This window comes from Giraffa tippelskirchi, chromosome 11 (assembly GCF_054371585.1).
Source record: "Giraffa tippelskirchi isolate mGirTip1 chromosome 11, T2T-mGirTip1v1.2.pri, whole genome shotgun sequence".
NCBI lineage: Eukaryota > Metazoa > Chordata > Mammalia > Artiodactyla > Giraffidae > Giraffa > Giraffa tippelskirchi.
The window spans coordinates 92,703,558-92,730,055 of NC_137285.1; the positions used below are offsets into that span (position 1 = coordinate 92,703,558).

At 36.9% G+C, this 26,498-nt stretch overlaps 1 protein-coding gene across 1 annotated transcript in view; it reads left to right on the top strand.

Moving 5' to 3' along the window:
- GUCY1A2 (guanylate cyclase 1 soluble subunit alpha 2) overlaps window positions 1-26,498 on the top strand; it is a 273,648-nt gene that overhangs the window by 215,231 nt on the left and 31,919 nt on the right. Inside the window, exon 6 of the mRNA XM_081543221.1 lies at window positions 10,757-10,900. Coding sequence (XP_081399347.1) covers window positions 10,757-10,900 — 144 coding nt within the window. The remainder of the gene's footprint in view (window positions 1-10,756; window positions 10,901-26,498) is intronic.

Here is a 26,498-nt window from a genome sequence, read left to right on the forward strand (position 1 = left end):
TTTGAATCGGTTCTACTGAGATGGATGAAACTGGAGCCCATTATACAGAGTGAAGTAAGCCAGAAAGAAAAACACCAATACAGTATACTAATGCATATATATGGAATTTGAAAGATGGTAACGATAACCCTATATGCGAGACAGAATAAGAGACACAGATGCATAGAACAATTTTATGGACTCTGAGGGAGAAGGTGAGGGTGGGACGTTCTGGGAGAATAGCATTGAAACATGTATATTATCATATGTGAAACAGAACACCATTCCTTGTTCGATGCATGAGACAAGGGCTCAGGGCCGGGGCAATGGGATGACCCAGAGGGAGGGGATGGGGAGGGAGGTGGGTGGGGGGTCCAGAAAGGGGAACACATGTAAACCCATGGCTGATTCATGTCAATGTATTGCAAAAACGATTACAATATTGTAAAGTAATTAGCCCCCAACTAAAATAAATAAATTTATTTAAAAAATAAATAAATAAATAAATAAATAAATGCAATGGAAAAAAAAAACTGATGAAAAACGTGATGAAAGAAACTGAAATAGAAAAATATATCATGTTCTTGAGTTGGAAGAATCAATATTGTCAAAATGACCATACTATGCCAGGCAATCTATGGATTTAAAGCAATTTCTGTCAAAATGCCAATGAAATTTTTTACAAAACTGGAACAAATGATTTTAAAATTCATGTAGAGAGATACAAAAGACCTCAATGTACCAAAATAATCTTGAGAAAGAAAAACAGAGCTGGAGGAATTGAGCTACCTACCTTCAGACTATACTACAAAGCTAGAGTCATGAAGAGTATGATACTGGCACAGAAACAGACAATCAATCAGTGGGACAGAATAGAGAGCCCAGAAGTAAATTCCAACAGTTTTGGTCAATGAATCTATGACAAGGGAGGCAAGGATATATGACAGAGAAAATGCAGTCTCTTTAAAAGTGGTCCTGGGAAAGCTGGACAGCTATTAGTAAGAGAATAAAATTAGAACATTTTCTAACACCATACACAAAAATTAACACAAAATGGATTAAGCTCTTCAATGTAAGGCAGGATATTATAAAACTCCTAGAGAAAAACATTGAACACTTTTTGACATAAATTTCAGCAGTATATTTTTTTGAGATCCATCAACTAGAGTAATGGAAGCAAAAGCAAAAAATAAGCAAATGGTACCTGATTAAACTTAAAATAGTTTGTGCAGCAAAGGAAGGTATCAACCAAGCCAGGTGTTTTTAGTTTATCTCTGATACTAGTATGTATATATATGTGAGTCAATTTCTGTTTTGTAAATAAGTTCATTTCTGTTATTATTTTAGATTCCACATGTAAGTGATATCATATATTATTTGTCTTTGACTCACTTCACTCAGTAAGATAATCTCTAGTTCCATCATGTTGCTACAAATGGTAGTATTAATATTTCATTCTTTTGATGGCTGATAATATTCCATTGTGTATATATGCCAAATTTTCTTTATCCACTCATCTATTGGTGGACAGTTAGGTAGCTTCCATTTCTTGATTATTGGAGTGCATTGTCTTTTTGAATTAGAGTTCTTATCTTTTCCAGATATATGTCCAAGAGTGAGATTGCTGAATCATATGATAAATCTATTTTTAGTTTTTGAAGGCACCTCCAGACTGTCTTCCATAGTGGCTGCACTAACTTACATTCCCATCAACAGTGTAGCAGGGTTTTCTTTTTTCTACTCTCTCTCCAGCTTTTATTATTTGTATGATGATGTCCATTTTTATAGGTGTAAGATGATAACCTCATTGTAGTTTTGATTTTCATTTCTCTAATAATTATTTGCATTTCTCTAATAAGTAGCAATGTTGAGGTTATCTGTATGTCTTCTTTGGAGAAATCAATTTAGGTCCTGTGTGCATTTTTTGACTGGTTTGTTTATATATGTATGTATTTGGAAATAAAGACCTTGTCAATCACATTGTTTGCAAATATTTTCTCACAGTCTATAGACTGTCTTTTTGTTTTGTTTATGGTTTCTTCTGTTATACAAAACCTTTTAAGTTTGATTAGGCCTCATTTATTTATTTTGTCTCAGAAAAATGATCTAAGAAAATATTGCTATGATTTATATCGAAGAACATTTTTCCTATGTCCACGTCTAGGAGTTTTATGGTATCATGTCTTATATAGACAATTTTAAACCATTTTGAACTTATTTTTTATACAGTATGAGAGAATGTTCTAACCTCACTGATTTCCATGTAGCTGCCCAGCTTTCCCAACACCACATGTTGAAGAGACTGTCTTTTCTCCACTGTATTTTCTAACCTCTGTTGAAGACTGAGTGGGTTTATTTCTAGGTTCCCTAGTCTGTTCCACTGATCCATCTGTTTTTGTACCTATACTACACTGTTTTGATTACTGTGGCTTTGTAGTGTTGTCTGAAGTCTGGAAGGATTTTCATACAGCTTTGTTCTTTTTCCTCAGTATTGTTTTGGCAATCCTGGTTCTTTTATGGTTGCATAAGCATTTACAATGCAATTTGACTCAATCATAATTCTCTACATGTCTACTATTTTAGCAAGATGCTAGGCCCTATTGGACTTAAAATATAACTAATCTAGAACAATGGTACAGATGAACTTATTTGCAGGGCAGGAATAGGGACAAAGAAGTAGAGAACAGACATGTGAACACAGAGAGTATTTGAAGGGTGGGGCATTTTGGAAGATTGGGATTGACATATATATACTGCCATGCATAAAATAGATAGCTAGTGGGAAGCTGCTGAGGAGGAAACTAGGTCTTGTTCTGATGGGCGGGGCCATGCTCAGTAAATCTTTCATCCAATTTTCTGTTGATGGGTGGAGCTATAGGATACAGGAATCAAGACCATCCCTAAGAAAAAAGAAATGAAGAAAAGCAAAATGGCTGTCTGAGAAGACCTTACAAATAGCTGTGAAAAGAAGAGAAGCGAAAAGCAAAGGAGAAAAGGAAAGATATACCCCTTTGAATGCAGGGTTCCAAACAATAGCAAGGAGAGAAAGAAACCCTTCCTTAGTGATCAGTGCAAAGAAATAGAGGAAAACAATCAAATGGGAAAGACTAATTTTCTCTTCAAGAAAATTAGAGATACCAAGGGAATATTTCATGCAAAGATGGGCTCAGTAAAGGACAGAAATCGTATGGACCTGACAGAAGCAGAAGATACTAAGAAGAGGTGGCAAGAATACACAGAAGAACTATACAAAAAAGATCTTCACGATTCAGATAATCATGATGGTGTGATCACTCACCTAGAGCCAGACATCCTGGAAAGTGAAGTCAAGTGGGTCTTAGGAAGCATCACTAAGAACAAAGCTAGTATAGGTGATGGAATTCCAGTTGAAGTATTTCAAATCCTAAAAGATAATGCTGTGAACATGCTGCACTCGATATGCCAGCAAATTTGGAAAACTCAGCAGTGGCCACAGGACTAGAAAAAGTCAGGTTTCATTCCAATCCCAAAGAAAGGCAATGCCAAAGAATGCTCAAACTACCACACAATTGCACTCATCTCACAAACTAGTAAAGTAATTCTCAAAATTCTCCAAGACAGGCTTCAACAATACATGAACGGTGAAATTCCAGATGTTCAAGCTAGTTTTAGAAAAGGCAGAGGAACCAGAGATCAAATTGCCAACATCTGTTGGATCATCGAAAAAGCAAGAGAGTTCCAGAAAACATCTATTTCTGCTTTATTGACTATGCCAAAGCCTTTGACTGTGTGGATCACAATAAAGTGTGGAAAATTCTGAAAGAGATGGGAATACCAGACTACCTGAACTGCCTCCTGGGAAATCTGTATGCAGGTCAGGAAGCAACAGTTAGAACTGGACATGGAACAACAGACTGGTTCCAAATAGGAAAAGGAGTACCTCAAGGCTGTATATTGTCACCCTGCTTATTTAACTTATATGCAGAGTACATCATGAGAAATGCTGGGCTGGATGAAGCGCACAAGCTGGAATGAAGGTTGCCAAGAGAAATATCAATAACTTCAGATATGCAGATGACACCACCCTTATGGCAGAAAGCAAAGAACTAAAGAGTCTCTTGATGAAAGTGAAAGAGGAGAGTGAAAAAGGTGGCTTAAAGCTCAACATTCAGAAAACTAAGATCATGGTATCCGGTCCCATTACTTCATGGCAAATAGATGGGGAAACAGTGGCTGACTTTATTTTTTGGGGCTCCAAAATTACTGCAAATGGTGACTGCAGCCATGAAATTAAAAGACGCTTACTCCTTGGAAGAAAAGTTATGACCATAGACAGCATATTAAAAGGCAGAGACATTAGTTTGCCAACAAAGGTCCATCTAGTCAAGGCTATGGTTTTTCCAGTAGTCATGTGTGGATGTGAGAGCTGGAGTATAAAGAAAGCTGAGCACTGAAGAATTGAAGCTTTTGAACTATGATGTTGGAGAAGACTCTTGAGAGTCCCTTGGGCTGCAAGGAGATCCAACCAGTCCATCCTAAAGGAAATCAGTCCTGAATATTCATTGGAAGGACTGATTTTGAAGCTCCAATAATTTGGTCACCTGATGCAAAGAACTGACTCATTTGAAAAGACCCTGATGCTGGGAAAGATTGAGGGCAGAAGGAGAAGGGGACGACATAGGTTGAGGTGGTTGTACGGCATCACTGACTCAATGGACATGCGTTTGAGTAAACTCCAGGAGTTGGTGATGGACAGGGAGGCCTGGCGTGCTGCAGTCCATGGGGTCACAAGGAGTCGGACACGACTGAGTGACCGAACTGACTGGGAAGCTGCTCTACAGCATATGGAGCTCAGCTTGTTGCTCTGTGAAGACATAGAGGGGTGGGGTGGGGGATGAGGCCAGAGGGCTATTCAAGAAGAAAGGGAGATGTGTATACATATAGCTGATTCACCTTGTTGTACAGCAGAAACTAATACAACATTGTAAAGCAATTATGCTTCAATAGAAATAAGTCTAAATAAGGAAACATGGGTCTTAATAGTAAAAAAGAAAATAGAAAAATGTTTAAAAAATGAAAAGGTAACTAAAGCATTGTTTCTGCCTTCAAAATTAGACTTAACAGTCTAGACAGGATGATTTTAGAGAAAGTTAAACACAAATGACTGCAGAAATAAAAGATGCAGAAACCAAGCTTTATTGGGGTTCTAAAAGAAGCAATGATGGCATCCTATTGAAGGATTGAAAATACTTTCAGAAAAGATATAGCATGAAGATGGATTTAGAAGAAAGTGACAAGTTTGACTCATGAAAGATAGGTTGGGAAAAATCTATTTTTTAAAACCATATTTAATTTGAGGGGATAAAAGCTAGCATTTACATAGATCATCTGAGGATGGTAGGATTTACAGAAGTTTGACTATCTTTTAAAAATCAAATTCTTAGTGGAGTATTTCCATTAATTTGCTAATTTGCCTACACTATTCACTTAAAAAAAGATTTTATTTTTTAGGGTAGTTGAGGTTTTACAATAAAACTGAGAGGAGGGTACAGAGATTTCCCATTATACCAGTACTCTTACACTTGCATAGCCTTCTACACTATCAACATCACTCACTAGAATGATGAGTGACCATGGATGAACCCATTGCCATGTCATAATCACCAAGTTGGTAATTTTGGCATTGTACATTATATGGATTTGGGCAAATATATAACGATGTATATCCATCATGATAGTATTGTACAGACTATATCCACTGCCCTGAACTCTCTCAACCTCCAGCAACCAAATTTTGTTGTCTCCATAATTTTGTCTCTCACAGAATGTTGTATACTTGAAGTCATATAATGTGTAGACCTTTCAGATTGACTTGTTTCACTTAGTTACATGCATCTAAGAGTCCTCTGTCTTGTCATGATTCAATAACATTTCTTTAATAATATTCCATGGTCTGAATGTACCAGTTTGTTTATTTATTCACCTGCTGAAGGACATCTCACTTTCTTCCATATGTAAATTTTTGCACAGATATATATTTTCAACTCCTTTGGGTAAATACTGATTGCTGAAAAGATTGTGTCATAAGAATTTGTATAGTAGTGTAAGAATGAACCAAACTCTCTTCCAAAGAGGCTGTTGTGGTTGTTGTTCAGTCAGTCATGTCAGACTCTTTGCAGCCACATGGACTGCAGCATGCCAGACTTCCCCGTCCTTAACCATCTCCCGGATTATCTCAAACTCATGTACATTGAGTCAGTGATGCCATCAAAACATCTTGTCCTATGTTGTTCCCTTCTCCTCCTACCTTCAACCTTTCCCAGCATCAGTGTCTTTTCCAGTGAGTTGGCTCTTTGCATCAGGTGGCCAAAGTATTGGAGCTTCAGCTTTAGCATCAGTCCTTCCAATTAATATTCAGAGTTGATTTCCTCCAGGATTGACTAGTTTGATCTTCTTGCAGTCCAAGAGTCTTCTCCAACACCATAGTTTGAAAGCATCAATTCTTCAGTGCTCAGGCCCTCTTTATGGTCCAAACCTCACATCCATACATGACTACTGAAAAAACCATAGCTTTGACTAGACAGACTTTTGTTGGCAAGGTAGTGGCTCTGCTTTTTAATACACTGTCTATATTTGTCATAGCTTTTCTTCCAAGGAGCAAGCATCTTTTAATTTCATGGCTGCAGTCACCGTCCACAGAGATTTTGGAGCCGAGAAAATAAAGTCTGTCACTGTTTCCATTGTTATCCCATCTATTTGCCATGAAGTGATGGGACTGGATGCCATGATCTTCATTTTTTGAATGTTGAGTTTTAAGCCAGCTTTTTCACTCTCCTCTTTCACCTTCATCAAAAGGCTGTTTAGTTCCTCTTCGCTTTCTCCAATAAGGATAGTGTCATCTGCATATCTGAGGTTATTGATATTTCTCCCAATGGAAAGAGGCTGTACCATTTTTTTTAATTAGTTTATTTTCTATTTTTTAACTTTACAATATTGTATTTGTTTTGCCATACATTGACATAAATCCACCATGGGTGTAAATGTTTTCCCCTCGCAGAACCCCCCTTCCACCTCCCTCCCCATCCCACCCCTCCAGGTCATCCCAGTGCACTAGCCCCGAGCACCCTGTATCATGCATTGAACCTGGACTGGCGATTCGTTTCACATATGATAATTTACATGCTTCCATGCCCTTCTCCCATATCATCCCGCCCTCGCCCTCTCCCATCGAGTCCATAATACTGTTCTATTTATCTGTGTCTCTTTTGAAGTCTCGCATACAGGGTTATCTTTACCAATTGACTAAATACCATATATATGTGTTAGTATACTATTTTTAATTCCACCAGCAACGACTGAGTTCCTGTTGCTCCATATCCTCACCAGCAACAGTCAGTGTTTGGGATTTTCATCATTCAAATAAGTTTATAACGGTACTTCACTGTGTTCGAATTTGCATTTCCCTGATGATATATCCCTGGGTCGGGAAGATCTCCTGGAGAAGAAAATGGCAACCCACTCTAGTATTCTTGCCTGGAAAATCTCATGGACAGTGAAGCCTGGTGGGCTACAGTCCATGGGGTCGCAAAGAGTCAGAATGACTGAGTGACTTCACTTTCACTTTGATGATGTATCATATGGACCATCTTTTAATATGTTTATTTGCAATCTATCTATCTTCTCTGTGAAGTGTGTATTATGGTCTTAGACTAATTTTTTACATTGAAGTTTTTTCTTTATTGTTGAGCTATTTAAATATTTTAGGTAATAATCCTTTACCAGATATGTTTTCCCAAATATTTCTGTGATGTGTCTTCTAATTCTTTTGACATTATCTTTCTGAGGACAGGAATTTTTAGTTTTAATATAGTCCAGTTTATCAGTTCTTTCTTTCATAGATTTTATCTTTGATGGTGTTATCAAAAAAAAGCGTCACCATAGCCAAGGTCATCTAGTTTTTCTCTTATGTTATCTTCTCGGAGTTGCATACCTTTTTATTTTGCATTTAGATCTACCCTCCATTTTGAGTTAATTTTTTGATAGGTGTCTAGATTCATATTTTTGTATGTGGATGTCCAGTTGTTACAGCATGATTTGTTAAAGACACTATCTTTGCTCCATTGTGTTTCCTTTGCCCCTTCGTCAAAGATCAGTGGACTATATTTATGGGGTCTGCTTCTGGACTCTATTCTGTTTCACCGATCTATTTATGTAATCTTTTTTTTTCTTTTTTTTTCCATTTATTTCTTTATCTATTTTTTAACTTTACAATATTGTATTGGTTTTACTGATACCACATTGTCCAAATTACTGGAACACCAAAAAAAAAAAAAGAAATATATACCAATAGAACAAGGTAGAAAGCCCAAAGATAAACCTACACACCTATGAGCACCTTGGCTTTGGCAAAGGAGGCGAGAATATCCCATGGAGAAAAGAGAGTATCCTCCATAAATTGTGTTGGGAAAACTGGATAGCTATACATAAAAAAAAAAAAAAAAGGAAATTAGAACACTTTCTAACACAATACACAAAAATAAATTCACAATTGATTAAAGACCTAAATGTAATTCCAGAAACTATAAAACTCTTGGAGGAAAACTTAGAGAGAACACTCTTTGACACAAGCCATAGAAAGATTTTCTTTGACCTACCTCCTAGAGTAATGGAAATAAAAACAAAACTAAACAAATGGATCATGATTAAACTTAAATGCTTTTGCACAGCAATGGAAACCGTAAAGAAGATGAAAGATAATCCTCAGATTGGGAGAAAATAATTGTAAATGAGATAGCTGACAAAAACTTAATCTCTAAAATATACAAGAAGCTCATGAAACTCAATATCAGAAAAACAATCCAATAAAAAAAATGGGCAGAAGACTAAAACAGACATTTCCCCAAAGAAGACATACAGATGGCTAATAAACACATAAAAAGATGCTCAACATCACTTATTATTAGAGAAATGCAAATCAAAGCTACAATGAGATATCGCCTCACACCAGTCAGAATGGCCATCACCAAAATATCTACAAATAATAAATGCTGGGAAGGATGTGGAGAAAAGGGAATCTCAACACACTGTTGAGAATGTAAATTAATACAGTCACCATGGAGAACAGTATGGAATTTTCTTTAAAAACTAGGAATAAAGCTACCATATGACCCAATAATCCCACTACTGGATACATACCCTGACAAAACTATAACTGGAAAAGTCACATATACTCCAATGTTCATTGCAGTACTATTATTTATAGTAGCCAGGACACGGAAGCAGTTGACATTGCTTCCACTGACCTACGAATGGTAAAGAAGTTGTGATACATATATACAATGGAGTGTTATTCATCTATAGAAAGGAACAAATTTGAGCCACTTTTAGTGAGGTGGATAAACCTAGAACCTGATATGCAGAGTGAACTAAGTCAGAAAGAGAAAAACAAATATTGTGTATTAATGCATATATATGGAATCTAGAAAACTGATACTGAAGAACCTATTCCTAGGGCAGCAATAGAGATGCAGACATAGAGAACACACTTGTGGACACAGAATGGGAAAAAGAGGGTGGGACAAATTGAGATAGTAGCATTGAACATATACATTACCATATGTAAAATAGATAGCCAGTGGGAATTTGCTATATGATGCAGGGAGCTCAAACCGATGCTCTATGACAACCTAGAGGGATGCAGTGAGGTGGAAGATGGAAGGGAGGATCAAGAGGGAAGTGACATATGTATAGTAGTAGTAGTAGTGTTAGTCACTTAATCATGTCAAACTCTTTGTGACCCTGTAGACTGTAGCCCATCAGGCTTCTCTGTCCATGGGATTCTTCAGGCAAGAATACTGGAGTGGGTTGCCATTTCCTTCTCCAGGGGATCGTCCCACCCCAGGGATTAAACCCAGGTCTCCTGCCTTGCAGGCAAATTCTTTACCATCTGAGCTACAGGAAAGCCCATGTGTATACCTATGGCTGATTCATGCTGACATATGACAGAAACCAACACAACATTATACAGCAACTTTCCTCCAATTAAAAAATAAATTTAGAAAAGAATTACAACAGGATCTGGAAAGACTCTTGACAGTGTCTGCTAACTCTTTAAATGTAAGATTGTGAAGGGGTTTCTGTGCATCAATTTGTAATCTCGCAAATATAACCAATACTAATTCTTCCACTTAGGATATTTGTGAGAATAAAATGAAATAATGTGTGTTAAGCAGTTGATGCTATTAATGGTAGAGTATGAATTCAAGAAGTGTTCAGTGTTAGAATTATTAAGAGTTAAGAATAGGCTAGACAATAAATTATAGATATATCAAACATAGTTATACCTGAAATTAACACAAAATTGTAAATCAACTATGCTTCAATGAAAAAAAAATTTTAATACTAAAAAAAAGTGTGGAGTATTTTGGAAAAACTGCAGAGAATTACTTTCCAGTGAAGGTCTACTTGAAGGTTTGAAGAGATGAGAGTGTCTTTGTAAAATGTCATTATTTGGAAATTTTCCAGGCAAAATAGTGACAATCCTATTTTTGTGGGGGATAATTATTTTATATTCTAGTTGTTTCTGGTTTTAATGATCATCTATGGTGATAATGTTGATGAACAAACAGCTCTGGATGTTAGTATTTGACTCTGCTATGATTACACTCAGGTTTTCTAATTGTTTAATTGTTGGTGCTTTGCTGCTATATTTTCCAGCAACATTTGTGATCAGATAATTAAATATTTCTATTTTTGTTTATTATCATACATTTGCATTTAATTTGTCTGATTGCTGCAGGTGGAAACAATAGGTGATGCATACTGTGTTGCTGCAGGGCTCCACAGAAAAAGCCTTTGCCATGCTAAACCCATTGCTCTGATGGCCCTGAAGATGATGGAACTTTCAGAAGAGGTGTTGACACCTGATGGAGGACCAATTCAGGTAAGCCTCTCAACAATTTTGTTTGAATAGTAACGCACCTGTAACTGAAGAAGGCAAGAAATTCCTTTCTGAATTCTACTTACTATAGTTTACAGATCTAGATAAGCCAGTTGCTTAAGAAGGCAGGATTCCTAGAGATAACTTATAAATCCAGGAAAGGAACAAATGAAATACGACCCACCCAGAATAGGAAAAAGTGTGAGGAAGACAAATTACCATGGGGAAAAAAAGTTAAAGGACTAAACCAAGGAAGGAACCTGCTGTCAGTGACCAGTTCACTCCCACCAAGGAAGGGTGACAATGAGAACTGGTCCTGAGAGATAACCCATAGAGCAAGAAATAAGAAGCGAGAAATTGAAGGACCTGGACAACTTTCTGTGGATAGTGTACAGGTGTTCTTATGAAGCTCAGGGCTCAGGGTTACTTTTGAATTGTGTTTTGTTTCAGAGCTTGAACACTGGAACCTGCAGACTTAAAAAAAAATGCACAACATGAAAGTTGTGAGTTTAGTTTTATTTGAGGCAAAATGAGGACTGCAGACTAAGGTATAGCACCTTAGATAGATCTGAGGAACTGCTCCAAATAGGCAGGGGCAAAGGTCAGTATGTATGTGATTTTGGTGAAGGGGGAATACGTGCAATCAAGCACATATTTTTTGGCAGATGGTTTCTGCTAGTCACAGGAGCAATATCACCATGAAGGAATTTAGTGCTTTTCTACATATGAGGAGATACAAGAATTGGGCTAATAAAATCAGCTCCTGAAAATGTATAGCTATCTGAAGATCTGCCAGTCAGCTTTTTCCTGAGCAAAGAGTGCTTCATTTCTCCTCTCCACCCTGAGCTCTTCAGGTAGTGTTGAAAGTCAGCAGCTGCAGCAGCATATGTTTCAGTCCTCATACGGGTAGATGGCAAGTGCCAATTTGTGGCTGACAAGCCCAAGACTGAGGAAACATCAAAAGCTGGAAAATGTAGTTACCAGTGTATTGTACTCTTTTTGATGCTGATAGCCGTCTGCAATTTGGGATTTACGTCTGAGAATGGATGAAGTCACCCAGCTATATTTCTGAAAGCACCTGATAGATCCCATAAATACTTTTACTATGAATATGTATAAACCAAACTTTGTATTTGGCAAAGTAACGTTGAATTCAAGGCATATCTTTAATAGCAGTTCATCAATGATGGGTTAAAAAATAAGAAAACGCCTCAAAATATGAATATATTTCTAGTTTGGCACCATGGCAAAGTAGATACTCTGAGTGACACTTCTGAATAAAATTATTAAAATGTAGTGTTAAATAGTTTACAAATAGTAGCTTTTTGGAAATTACTAAGCATATTATTGAACACAGGTATATATATAAACAAAATTTAAGTGGTGAATTAAAGTGCTGTATCATTAGAAGTGATAACAGGACACTAGAAAACACTATCCCTCCAAGAGGAAAATCAAGCTCAATTCCCTGTTCAAAGAATTTCCACAGATAAAGTTCTCTAAAACATGAGTGCCTAATACTAAATACAAAGCAAAATAAAACAAAGGGGAAAAAACACACACTCACATAGGAAAGCAAAGTACTATGAGTAAGAACCAATAGAAACAGGAGATGAGAAAAACAGACCTGGAATGTTGTCAGATATCAAAATTATTGTACATAATCTAAATGACATTACTTAGTATAATTAAAGAAATAAAGTGAAGCTTAAAAATCCAAGACTGGAAAAGCTAGGTTTGAAAATGAACCAGAGAATTTCTAAGCAATCAACACTATACCAAAACAAACAAAAATAAAAAATCAAGCAAACCAAAACAAAAATACTCTCAGTAGATTAGTTTAGAAGCAGATTAGATACAGCTAAAGAAAATATCCATAAATTTGTCCAGAGCATTGAAAATGGGGAAATATGAATAAAAGTATGTAAAATATATGGGAGACATTATAAGTTCAGTTGGAATTACCTGCACGTGAAGATAAGAGAGAAAATATTTTAAAAATTTTTCTGGAATTATTGAAAGACACTAATGAGGTCTCAGACACAGTAATCTTAAAGAATTCTACAAAAGAGAAATCATAGGAATTCAAAGCTATATCTTTTTTTTACATTAACGTGTTTTTTTTACTTTTTAAATAAAATGTATTTTAGTTTACTTTTAATGTTTTAACTTCATTTGTACTTAATTTCATGATACATCTTCAATGTGTATGATGGGATATATATATATATTTTTTGAGATATGGTTGAATTGCAATATTTTATTATTTTCAGGTGTATAACATGGTGATTCAAAATTTTTACAGATTATACTCCACTTATAGTTATTATAAGATATTGGCTATATACTCTGTGCTGTACAATATATCCTTGAATGCTTGTGCGTGCTAAGTTGCTTCAGCTGTGTCAGATTCTTTGCAACCCTATTGACCACAGCCCGCCAGGCTCTTCTGTCCATGGGATTCTCCAGGCAAGAATACTGGAATGGGTTTCTATGCCCTCCTCCAGGGATCTTCCCGACCCAGGGTTAGAACCTGCTTCTCTATGTCTCCTGCGTTGGCAGGCGGGTTCTTTACCACTAGCACCATCTGGGAAGCCCACTTTATATCCTCACAGCTTATTTATTTAATACATAGTAATGTGTACTTCTTACTCCTCTATCCCTATTTTTCCACTCCCTTCTTCCTTCTCTCCACAGGTAATCAGTAGCTTTTTTTTCTGTATCTGTCAGTCTATTTCTTTTTTGTTATATTCACTAGTTTTGTTTTAATTTTTAGATTTCACATACAAGTGATAAAATATGGTATTTGTCTGACTTATTTTACTAAGTATAATATCTTCTGGGTCCATCCATTTTGTGGCAAACGGCAAAATTTTATTCATTTTTTTTATGTCTGAGTAGTATTCTGTCGTATGTATATACCACAATCTGCTGATTGACGCTTAAGATATTTCCATATCTTCATAACTGTAAATAACACTGCTATGAACATTGAGGTGAACATATCCTTTCAAATAAGTCTTTTGGTTTTCTTTAGCTATATATGCCCAGGAGTTGGAATGATGGGTCATATGATACTTCTATCTTTAATATTTTGAGGAAGCTCCAAACTGTCTTACACAATTGCTACACAAATTCACATTTCCATCAACAGTGTACAAGAGTCCCCTTTTCTCAACATCCTCACTATTTGTAACTGTGGTCTTTTTGATTAGAGCCATTCTGACAGGTATGAAGTGGTATCTCCTTGTGGTTCTAACTTGCATTTTTCCGATGACTAGGGATGTTGAGCATTTTTTTCATGTGCCTGATGGAAGTGTATCTGTTCAAGTTTTCTGCCCATTTTTAATTGTTTATTTTTTGACATTGAGTTGTATGAGCTGTTTGTATATTTTGTTTATAGATTTTATATATTAACTGCTTATCAATCGTATTATATGCAAATATTTTCTTTCATTCAGTAGATTGTCTTTTCATTTTATCCAAGGTGTCCTTTGCTATGCAAAACCTTTTAACAAAACTAGACATATTTTAGTGAGACTTGTTGCTCCTTGGAAGAAAATCTATGAAAACCTAGACAGCATGTTAAAAGACAGAGACATCACTTTGTCGACAAAGGTCAGTGTAGTCAAAGCTATGGTTTTTCCATTAGTTATGTAGGGATGTGAGAGTTGGACCATAAAGAAGGCTGAGCACTGAATTGATGCTTTCAAACTGTGGTGCTAGAGAAGACTCTTGAGAGTCCCTGGGACAGCAAGGAGATCAAGCCAGTCAATCCTAACAGAGATCAACCCTGAATATCCATTGGAAAGACAGATGCTGAAACTGAAGCTCCAATACTTTGGCCACCTGATGCAAAGAGCCAACTCATCTGAAAAGACCTTGATGCTCAAAAAGACTGAGGGCAAGAGGAGAAGCAGGTGACAGAAGATGAGATGGTTGGATGGCATCACTGACTCAATGGACATGAGATTGAGCAAAATCTGGGAGATGGTGAAGGACAGGGAAGCCTGACGTGCTGCAGTTCATGGGTTCACAAAGAGTTGGACACAACTGAGTGACTGAGCAACAATGAGACTGCAGTGCATGCGAGAAAAAGAGGACATGATAAAAGACAAGGATGACATTCATCAGTAGGGAAAAGATGGGCTATTCAATAAATGTTTGGGGACCAATTGGTTATCCATGTTTAAAAAATATGTAATTGCATCCCTACTTCATGTGTCTGCACATAAATCAATTACAGGTGAATTAAATATTATAGGCTGTATTATACAATTATTAATTTATAATTGGGAATTTATAAATCAGTGATTTATTTACTAAACTATAATTAACATACAACATGTCAGTTTCAGGTGTACTACATAATGATTTGACATTTGCATACAATATGATATAATTAGAAATTTGAAAGAGAGTAGATAACTTTTTCGGAGAAGGCAATGGCACCCCACTCCAGTACTCTTGCCTAGAAAATCCCATGGATGGAGGAGCCTGGTAGGCTGCAGTCCATGACGTTGCTAAGAGTCGGACACGACTGAGCAACTTCACTTTCACTTTTCCCTTTCATGCATTGGAGAAGGAAATGGCAACCCACTCCAGTATTCTTGCCTGGAGAATCCCAGGGACGGTGGAGCCTGGTGGGCTGCCGTCTATGGGGTCACACAGAGTCGGACACGACTGAAGCAACTTAGCAGCAGCAGCAGCAGCAGATAACTTTTTGGAGACTAGGCAGGCCAAAAACTTTCAAACCGTAAAAGAAAATATGGATAAATTTTACTACGTTAAAACTAAAACCTTTCTGTTTGTCAAAGAACACCTAAAGACAATGAAAAGTTAACCACAGCTGGGATAATATTTTGCAATACATATAAGCAATGAAATATCATTGGTTAACCTCATCAGCATTCACATTAGATATATTAATAACACTATAATGTAGCTTTCCTACATACAAATTTGGCACAACTTTGAAGGTCTGACAGTGACTTTATTGCTGAGGAATTGGAGTAGCAGAAAGTCTCACACAGGGCTGATGAGAGTATATTTGGTACGATTTACTTGGCATTAACTAGTAAAATTTAACTTGTGTCTTTCTTACAACCCAATAATCCCTCTCTCACATGCTTGCTCCAAGGAAGTTGGTGTGCGTATGCAGCAGAACTCACACACAAGATTATTCACAGTGATACTTTCATAAAGGCCCTAAAGAGTCTCGAGATAACTCAAATATCCATTTAAAAATAGAATGGATAAACTATGATACATTTATACCTTGGTATACTATTACAGCAAGGAAAAAGAATGAATTCAGCTACTGAACATCAACATGGATGGATGTCAAAGGATAGATGTCAAAAACATAATATTTTGCAAAGGAAGCAAATGATGAAAGAATCGTCATCATTCAGTCACTCCATCATGTCTGACTCTTTGTGACCTCATTGACTGCAGCACGCCAGGCTTCTCTGTCCTTCACCATTCCTCAGAGTTTGCTCAAACTTATGTCCATTAAGTCAGTGATGCCATCCAACCTTATCAGCCTCTGTCATCCCCTTCTCCTCCTGCCTTCAATCTTTCCCAGCATCAGGGTCTTTTCCAATGAGTCACCTCTTCGCATCAGGTGGCCAAAGTAATGGAGCTTCAGCTTTAGCGTCAGTCCTTCCAATGAAAATTCAGGGTTGATTTCCTCCAGGACTGACTGGTTTGATCTCCTTGCTTGCCAAGGGATTCTCAAGAGTCTTCTCCAACACCACAGTTCAAAAGCATCAGTTCTTTGGCACTCAGCTTTTTTGATTGTCCAGCTCTCACATCCCTACATAACTACTGGAAAAACTATAGCTTTGACTGTATGGATCTTTGTCAGCAAAGCAATGTCTCTGTTTTTTACTACACTGTCTAGGTTTGTCATAGCTTTTCTTCCAAGGAGCAACCGTCTTTTAATTTCATGGCTGCAGTCACTGTCCACAGTGATTTTGGAGCCCAAGAAAATAAAGTCTCTCACTGTTTCCATTGTTTCCCCATCTATTTGCTATGAAGTGATGGGATCAGATGCCATGATCTTCATTTCTTGAATGCTGAGTTTTTAACCAGCTTTTTCACTCTCACCTTCAGTAGACTCTTTAATTCCTCTTTGCTTTCTGCCATAAGGGTGGTGTCACCTGCATATCTGAGGTTATTGATATTTCTCCCCACAGTCTCTGTGGCTCAGACAGATGCAAGAATGCCCTGCAATGCAGGAGACTTGAGTTCGATCCATGGGTTGGGAAGATCCCTTGGAGGAGGGCATGGCAACCCACTCCAGTATTCTTGTCTAGAGAATCCCCATGGACAGAGGAGCCTGGCGGGCTATAGTCCATGGAGTTGCAAAGAGTCGGACATGACTGAGTGACTAAGCACAGAACACAGCACCCAGCAATCTTGATTCCAGCTTATGCTTCATCCAGCCCAACATTTCTCATGATGTACTCTACATAGAGGAGAAGGGGACAGCAGAGGATGAGATGGATGGATGGCATCACTGACTCAATGGATATGAGTTTGAGTAAACTGCGGGAGTTGTTGATGGACAGGGAGGCCTGGCGTGCTGCCGTCCATAGGGTCGCAAAGAGTTGGACACGACTGAGCAATTAAACTGAACTGAACTGAACTCTGCATAGAAGTTAAATAAGCAGGGTGACAATATACAGCCTTGACATACTCCTTTCCCAATTTGGAACCAGTTTGTTGTTCCATGTCCAGTTCTAACTGTTGCTTCTTGACCTGCATAGAGGTTTTGCAAGAGGCAGGTGAGGTGGTCTGGTGTCCCCCGCTCTTTCAGAATTTTCCACAGTTCGTTGTGATCTATACTGTCAAAGGCTTTAGCATAGTTAATGAAGCAGATGTTTTTCTGGAATTCTCCTTTTCTATGATCCAACAGATGTTGGCAATTTGATTTCTAGTTAAATGCTATAGTATTATAAACAATGCTATAGTATTATTCTATTGAATTGCAATTTGAAACTAGAAAAAAATGAAAAAATATGTTATTTTGAAATACCTTGATGGAGATAGTGGAAAGTGAGGAATGATTAATACGAAATTCAAGATGTTGTTTATCTCCAAGGGAAAGAAAAACAGTGATTGGATGAAGGGGCACACAATAAGGGAGGTTAATATAGAGATTATAGTGAAAATTATTAATTTTATTACTACGCTTAATGCATGGGGCTTCCTTGGTGGCTGAGCAGTAAAGAATCCACCTGCAATGCAGAAGCCGCACAAGCCTCGGGTTCAATCCCTGGTCAGAAAAATCCCCTGGAGGAGGAAACGGCAACCCACTCCAGTATTCTTGCTTGGAGAATCCAATGGACAGAGGAGCCTGGCAGGCCACAGTCCATAGGGTCGCAAACAGTCAGAACGACTAAAGTGACTTAGCACAACACATGCTTAATGTGTACATGTATGTTTACATTTGAAAATGTCCTTACTCTTTCCTTCTGGCTTTTAAGGACCATATTTCCTGTCCAAGTTCCTCCTCCTTTCCCAATTACTGCCCATTGCTAGTCCCCCATCACTCAACTTACGGGATCTCTCATTAGGAAGACATGGTATGTATGCCCTGTATCTCTTACCCCCTCAAAGCCAGTCTTTCTGTGGCTTCATTCTACTATTAATAAAATAGCTAATATCATAACTAGACTTAAAATTCATCTTATTTTGATAAAAATTATTTCTTTAAAATGATCCTGAAGCAGTTTTTTTATAATCTTAAAGAAGGATTAATGGAAATGATCAGATATTGCACAAAGGGTAGAGACTTACAGTTATAAAATTAACATATGGAGATCTAAAATGTAGCTGGTGATTTTAGCTAATTATACTATATCATATACTTAAATATTCCAAGAGAGTACAGTTATTACTGGGTATCTGCAGGGGATTGTTTCCCAGACCCACTTTGTATATAAAAGCTGTGGATGTTTAAGTCCCTTATTAAAATTATGTTCTATTTGTATATAACCTATGCACATCCTCCCATATACTTCAAATCATCACTGGATTATTTATTTTATATTATCTTTTTAATTAAACTTTTTATTTTGTACTGGAGTATAGCTAATGAACAATATTGCGAAAGTCTCAGGTGGATAACAAAGGGACTCAGCCATATATATACATGTATCCATTTTCCCCTAAATTCCTCTCCCACCCAGGGTGCCACATAACATTGAGCAGAGTCTCCTGGGCTATACAGCAGGTTCTTGTTGGTTATCCATTTAAAATAGAGCATTGTGTACCTGTCCATCCCAAACTCCCTAACTGTCCCTTCCCTCCATCCTTCCCCCCGGCAACCATACAATGTAAATGCTTTTTTAATTTTTGGTGATACATAGCAAATTCAAGTTTCACCATTTGAAACTTTCTGAAATTAGATTTTTCCAAATATTTTTCATCCATGGTTGATTGATCCATGAATACTGAAGGCAAATTTTTAGATCTGAAATGTGCTGAACAAAAAAAAGAAATAGTAACTATGTGATTGGATGTTGATAGTAGCTAAAACTATGGTGGTAATGATTTTACATTTAAAGATGTAGCAAGTCAACACATTGTACACCTTAAACCTACACAATATGTCAATCATGTCTCAATAAAACTGAAAAAAACAAGTACTGATGATGAGACTTTAAGGAAAGGGTATGGTGCTTTGGCCACTATTTGAGGAGTTAAATTCCTGAGGAAATATTGCTTATATTCCTCAGTCAACATGTTATAGGCATTCATTTAGTTCATTTATACCTTGGATTAATCTTGCCTCAGGGAATTCAAATGTTTCATTAAACATAGTAAATTATTCATGCTCTTTTATATGATAGCTTCCAATTTTTTTTTACTACAACAAAAAAACAAATGCATTTGACACAGAGCACACATTTGTGTTTATTTGTATATATAAAATATGCAAAATTAAAATGAAAGATTAATAAAGCAATGCTAAATCTTACAACTCACTAAAAGATTGTGACAAACAGCTTATTTATTTTTTTGGAGGATAATTGTTTTACAGTATTGCAGAGGTCTCTGCCACACATCAGTGAAAATCATTTACATACATATCCCCTCCCTCATGAGCCTTCCTCCCAGCCTCTGCCCCTAGACCAGCAGTTTAAAAAACACTGATTTAGAAAATAAGTCCTTTTGACAAGCTTGATCACAAATATGTTTGGTAGCCTATAAGTTACTTTGCTAAAAAATAAATATTTCAGAAAGCATTACTTTGCTAAAAAATAAATATTTCAGAAAGCATTACTTTGCTAAAAAATAAATATTTCAGAAAGCATTACAGTGCTAACAGAAAGTGTAGCAAATAATCTTAGGCTGTAATTGTCTGATTTTTCCAAATCTGAAGTTTCCATTTCTATGTTATTTGTCTTTCAGGAACCAATTTTCTACACATGATTTTGTAGCAGATGAATGAGGAAGGGAAAGTAAGGATATTTTTATTATAAAATCTAGTCCTTATTTTCTTCCTGTCCTTTCTCTACTGTCTTTTTATCTTATCTTGGACCTCCTTAACACTTAGGTTTAGTTAAAAATTATTTCTGTATCCACTTGCCTTGTTCACAAATAAGCCAGTTGTTTGCCATTTCTTACTTTCTGTAGTGAGACAAATTGTTCATCCTAAATATAGAGCTTAAAGAATTTCCTGCTCCCAATATGGCTTTTTGCTGTCAAATCCCATTGAGTATTTTATTGTTAGGGATAACATATTTGTTTTCCTTCAAGGAAATGCTTTGTCATCATCATTATATCATTGCCTAAATATGTTTCTGGCAGTATGGAAAGGCAACTATAATATTTGATATTAAAATATTTTATGATACATTAAAATGTATTAAATATTCTATTTCATCATACTGAACAAATTCGATAAAGATAGATAAATGCCTTATGGAGTTAATTTTGCCCACATAAAATTGAAGAATAGAAATATAAAAATATATAACCTTAATTAAGCAATGTTATTTAGCCATTTTAAAAGTGACTTTTTTTAAAATATCACTTTAGAATAATATGCTTGCTTATGCAAATATAGACAATTAGACTATAATTACTTATTACATTCACTGCAGAAAGATAACTTCTGGAGATTTATGATATACATGGACTCAAGAAGATTACAATCGAGGAGGAACATTTATAAAATATAATTAAAATGCAATGTATTATTTGAATTAGTTGAACTCTATAAAGTACATTAGTAACTGAGGAAAGAGTAAATGTTTTGAGAAAAGGGTTCAGAAAAGGAGTTCACAAAAGATGGGTTCCCTAAGCTGGATCTTGAAGGACATGTAGAGGGGAAATTATTCCAAGTGAGAGAGTAATTATGAGAGACTGTCACGATATTTTTAATCTTCCTAGCCTGCCATAATTAATTGTGACAACTCTGGCAGGTATGACATTTTGTGAATTTATAAAAAGTTTTTTTGTCATTGAAGGAATCATTTTTTTTTCCCCTTTCTGATTCTACAGTAGTAGGCTGACACATGTCATTTCAGAAAATGGTCTCTGATTCAATTTTACTGACTTCTAAAGAGCAGTTTTCACCCTAGGGATGTATATTTTTCCCTTCAGTTTTCTCCATTAGGACATGATCTCTATTATAAGACTAAGACTTTAAAAAATATACCTCTCATCAGTTTCCTGGCAAAGTTGCTCATTTGCAAAGTCATACCACCAGTCCACATAAGTGAAAAATTATTTTAGGTATTCATTTGGCAGTGCTTTTTAAACAAACAGGTTAAGAAAACTACAAAGATTTGAAAAATCGTCAAATTGTGAAATTGCAAAGCTCAAAGGCTGTATTGTGAAGTGGCAGCAATAAAAAGGAGGACACACTAGTTCGTTCTTGCTAACTTCGGCCCCCACATCTAAATCATTACCAAGTTTAAAGAAGAACAAAGAGGCATTTAAAATAATGTAAATTTGTGGTAGTATGGGATTTTTATTTATTTGCTTCTTGTGTGTCTCCATAAGAATGAAAGAACCATAAAAACAGAGTCTTCATCTACTGTGTATATTCCTCTATCCTCAAAACATAGAACAATATGTAGCATATATTAAGAAACTGACAAATATTTGGTGAGTGAATGAATAAATCAGTGAAATAATTCACGATTGAATGAAGTAAATCTTTTCCTCTAGCAATCATAGATTTTTAAAATAGGAAGATGTTACAATGTCATTCTCAAAAGCATGGAAGATGGGAATGAACATTTTGTGGTTGTTTAGATAGTGTAACTGAATTTCAGGTATATGATTTATTCTTTTAATATTTATTGAAAATCTATGTCTAACAGAAAAAGGAATAGACATAGTCTTTCCCCTTATGGGATGTAGATTTATATGGGATGAGAAATGCATCAACACGAAAGTGCTATAATATTGGCCCTTGGTATTTTATAAAATTTGCACTCACAGTTTCAACAATTCACAAGTGAGCTCAGAGCTGTGATACAGACTAAAAAAGTTTTTGCCAAGAGATGCATTTAAATCACCCATGCTGCAATGTAAGGATCTAGTCAGTGAGCTTAGGTTACTGTTTACCATCTGCACATCCACGTGGGTTGCATTGTCTCATTCTTAGATAAGCATTTTGGCAAAAATTTTTTTGATATTGTGGCATTGTGAATTCAGAGCTTTTCTTTTTTCTTTTTTTTAATTAGTTTATTTTCTATTTTTTAACTTTACAATATTGTATTTGTTTTGCCATACATTGACATGAATCCACCATGGAAGATTTGTTGGGATTTCCAAAGGTATTTCCTCTTCACTTCATCTCTTCAGTAGAATTTAGAGTCTATTATTACATGCTAAAATAAAGAAATGTACAAGATATCAAGATAGCAGAGAATATGCTATCATTGTGGCTGATGAAGTGTGGGAGACCAAAAGGCAATGTGTCAGGGAAGTTTTCATTAAGAGGGAATATGAAGTTAATATTGAAAATTAATAGATTGAGTAGGAATTTGTCAAGTAGTTTAGGTAAGGAAGACAGTACAAACAGAAGAAATAGCATGTGCAAAAGCCCAGAAGTGTGAAATTATTCCATGAATTTAGAAAGCAGCAGGCATCTGGTGTTTTAAGAGCAAAAATTTATAAAGGTGGAAGTGTCAGATGAAATGGGACATTGACTAAGAGCCAGGCCATCAGGGATCACGAAGTGCTTACAAAGAGATATGGATATTTTGAAGTAGGAAATTAAGAATCATTGAGAGATTCTAATTGGGGAAAACCTTATTGATGTGAATGTATTAAAATATTTTAGAAAGTACCATCTGCAGCTACATATTGAAAGACTGAAGAACTAGACTAGAGACAGATAGACAAGTCAGGAGATAAGTATGATAGTCCAAGGAGAGAATGAGATCCTCCAGCTAAGGTTGAAACAGTAGGAATGGAGATGAGAAGTTATTTAGAAAGTGAAACAGAAGGTAGAATTGACAGGATACTTCCTAAGTGATTCCAGTGTTTACAGTTTCTGAATATGAGTTGTTTCTTCTATTTTATGGGTTTATTCTTTGCGTTGAATTATGTTGAAATGACTTGGGCAATGGAATACTACAAAAAGATGACCTTAATACTATGTTCAGTAGATTGAAATTTTTTCAGACCCTTCAGATATTAACATTGTCTGTGGTTTCCATCCAAGATCAGGAAATTAAGGCCATCAAACTGAGAAGCTTATGTCATCCATTGCACATTCTCACCTTGTGCTGTGCTGTGCTTCGTCACTCAGTCATGTCTGACTCTTTGCACCCCCATGGACTGTAGCCTGCTAGGCTCCTCTGTCCATGGGGATTCTCCAGGCAAGAATACTGGAGTGGGTTGCCATTTCCTTCTCCAGGGGATCTTCCCAACCTAGAGATTGAACCCATATCTCCCAGGGATTGAACCCAGATCTCCCACATTGCAGGCAGATTCTTTACCATCTGAGCCACCAGAACAGACCAAGAATACTGGAGTGGGTAGCCTATCCCTCCTCCAGGGGATCTTCCTGACCTAGGAATCAAACTGGGGTCTCTTGCATTGCAGGCAGTTTCTTTACCAGCTGAGCTACCAGGGGAAGCTCACCTTGTTGATGTGGAAAAATGCCAGTGGCTGGATTATTTTTCTTCTGCCTGCAATTCAGGAGACCTGGGTTCTGTTTCTGGGTCGGGAAGATCCCCTGGAGAAGGAAATGGCAACCCACTCCAGTATTCTTGCCTGGAGAATCCCATGGACAGAGGAGCCTGGCACATGACAGTCTATGGAGTAGCAAGAGTCAGACACGACTGAGCAGCTAAGCACACAGATTATTTTTGCCAGACTCAGTGAGTCTGATTCAGAGGATTCTGAGCAGAGAAGCTCTCAAGATGGACTGCTCCTCTCAGGACATCTCTTGAATTTGCTCTCCCCTGGTTAGGAGAGGCCCCTGACTTCACTCACCATAACATGCATGTCCTTCTACCCGCTTTCTTCTTTCCCCGGATCCTTAGGTTCTGCTAAGGGGCTGACTATTGTCCTAACAGGTTTGCTTTGCTATTGGCGTCTCTTTTTTTTCATTGTCTCAAACTCCATAACTTCTTTATGCCTCTCCTAATTCCCGGTTTGTTCCCTCTATTTTGCTCTCACCTACAAACTACTGTCTGCTTTAAAATTTCAGACTCTCTTCTTGTCTTCAGATCTTTTGTTTCAGTTTGATTGTGAATCTTTTAAATATTTATTTTCTTCAAACTTATTCACCCAATTCGTTTTACCCCCATATTATACACGCTGGTAAGTCTGACACAGCCATGGTTTCTAGAACCAATTCAAAGCTGATATCTCCCAAATCAAATTTAAAGAAAGTGAAGTCGCTCAGTCGTGTCCGACTCTTTGCGACCCCATGGACTGTAGCCTACTAGGCTCCTCCGTCCAAATTTAACTCATATTTAACTCCCCCATCCAAAATTAACTACCATCTTAGTCCCACCAAAAGAGAACTCATAGTTTCTCTTTTACCCCTTATTTCAATTCATGAACACAGCACACTAATCCAGCATTTTGAGCATCCTTCTTTGTAGGTCTCTTTTTAATTTTTTTTACATCCAATCATCAAATCTTGTCAACTCGCCACCTACATATCTCCCTAACAAGTTCCCTCCTTTCCATCAGCATTACCACTCAACTTCCACTAAGAACTTGTTTAGTATATAGTCTTTCTGGCCAGTCATAACTCTAAAGTAACCCATAATATTCTAACACAGAAATATGGCATGCCCATGTGCCAATGTGAGTTTCGCTTTGTTGTTGCTATTCAATCACTAAGTGGTGTCTGATTCTTTGCAGCTCCATGGACTGCAGCATGCCATTCTACTCTGTCCTTCACTACCTCCCAGAGTTTCCTCAGATTCATGTTCATTGAGTCGGTAATGCTATCCTAGCATCTCATCCTCTGCTGCACCCTTCTCCTTTTGCCTTCAATGTTCCCCACCATCAGGGTCTTTTCCAATGAGTTGGCTCTTTGCATCAGGTGGCCAATGTATCAGAGCTTCACCTTCAGGATCAGTCTTTCCAATGAATATTCAGGTTTGATTTCCTTTAAGATTGACCAGTTTGATCTTCTTGTGATCAAAGGGACTCTCAAGTGTCTTCTCCAGCACTACAATTCCAAAGCATCAATTCTTCAGGGCAGAGCCTTCCTTATGGTCCATCTCTTACATTTGTACATTACTACAGGAGAAACCATAGCTTTGAATATATGGACCTTTGTTGGCAAAGTGAAGTCTGCTTTTAAATATGCTGATGAGGTTTGTTTGTCATAGCTTTCCTTTCAAGGAGCAAGTTTATTTTAATTTCATGGCAGCCGTCACAATCCACAGTGATTTTAGAGCCCAAGAAGAGAAAACCTGCCACTGTTTCCACTTTTATTCCCTTCTATCTGCCATGAAGTGATGGGTCTGGTGCCATGATCTTAGTTTCTTGAATGTTGAGGTTTAAGCCAGCTTTTTCACTTTCCTCTTTCACTCTCATCAAGAGGTTCTTTAGTTCCTCTTTACTTTCTACCATTGGGGTGGTTTTACTGCATGTCTGATATCAATGATGATTCTCCCAGTAATCTTGATTCCAGCTTGAGCTTCATCCAGCCTGGCATTTCACGTGAGGTACTCTGCATAGAAGTTAAATAAGCAGGGTGTCAATATACAGCCTTGATGTACTCCTTTCCCAATTTGGAACCAGTCTGTTGTTCCATGTCCAGTTCTAACTGTTGCTTCTTGACCTGAATACAGGTTTCTCAGGAGACAGGTAAGGTGGTCTGGTATTCCTATCTCTTTAAGAATTTTCCACAGGTTATTGTGATACACACTGTCAAAGGCTTTAGTGTAGTCAACGTAGTAGAAGTTTTTATATTTTCCCTTGCTTTATCCATGATCAAACAAATGTTGGCAATTTGATCTCTGATTCCTTTGCCTTTTCTAAATCCAAATTATACATCTGGATGTTCTCAGTTCACATATTGCTGAAGCTTAGCTTGAAGGATTTTGAGCATAACCTTGCTAACACATGAAGTGAGCACAATTGTATAGTAGCTTGA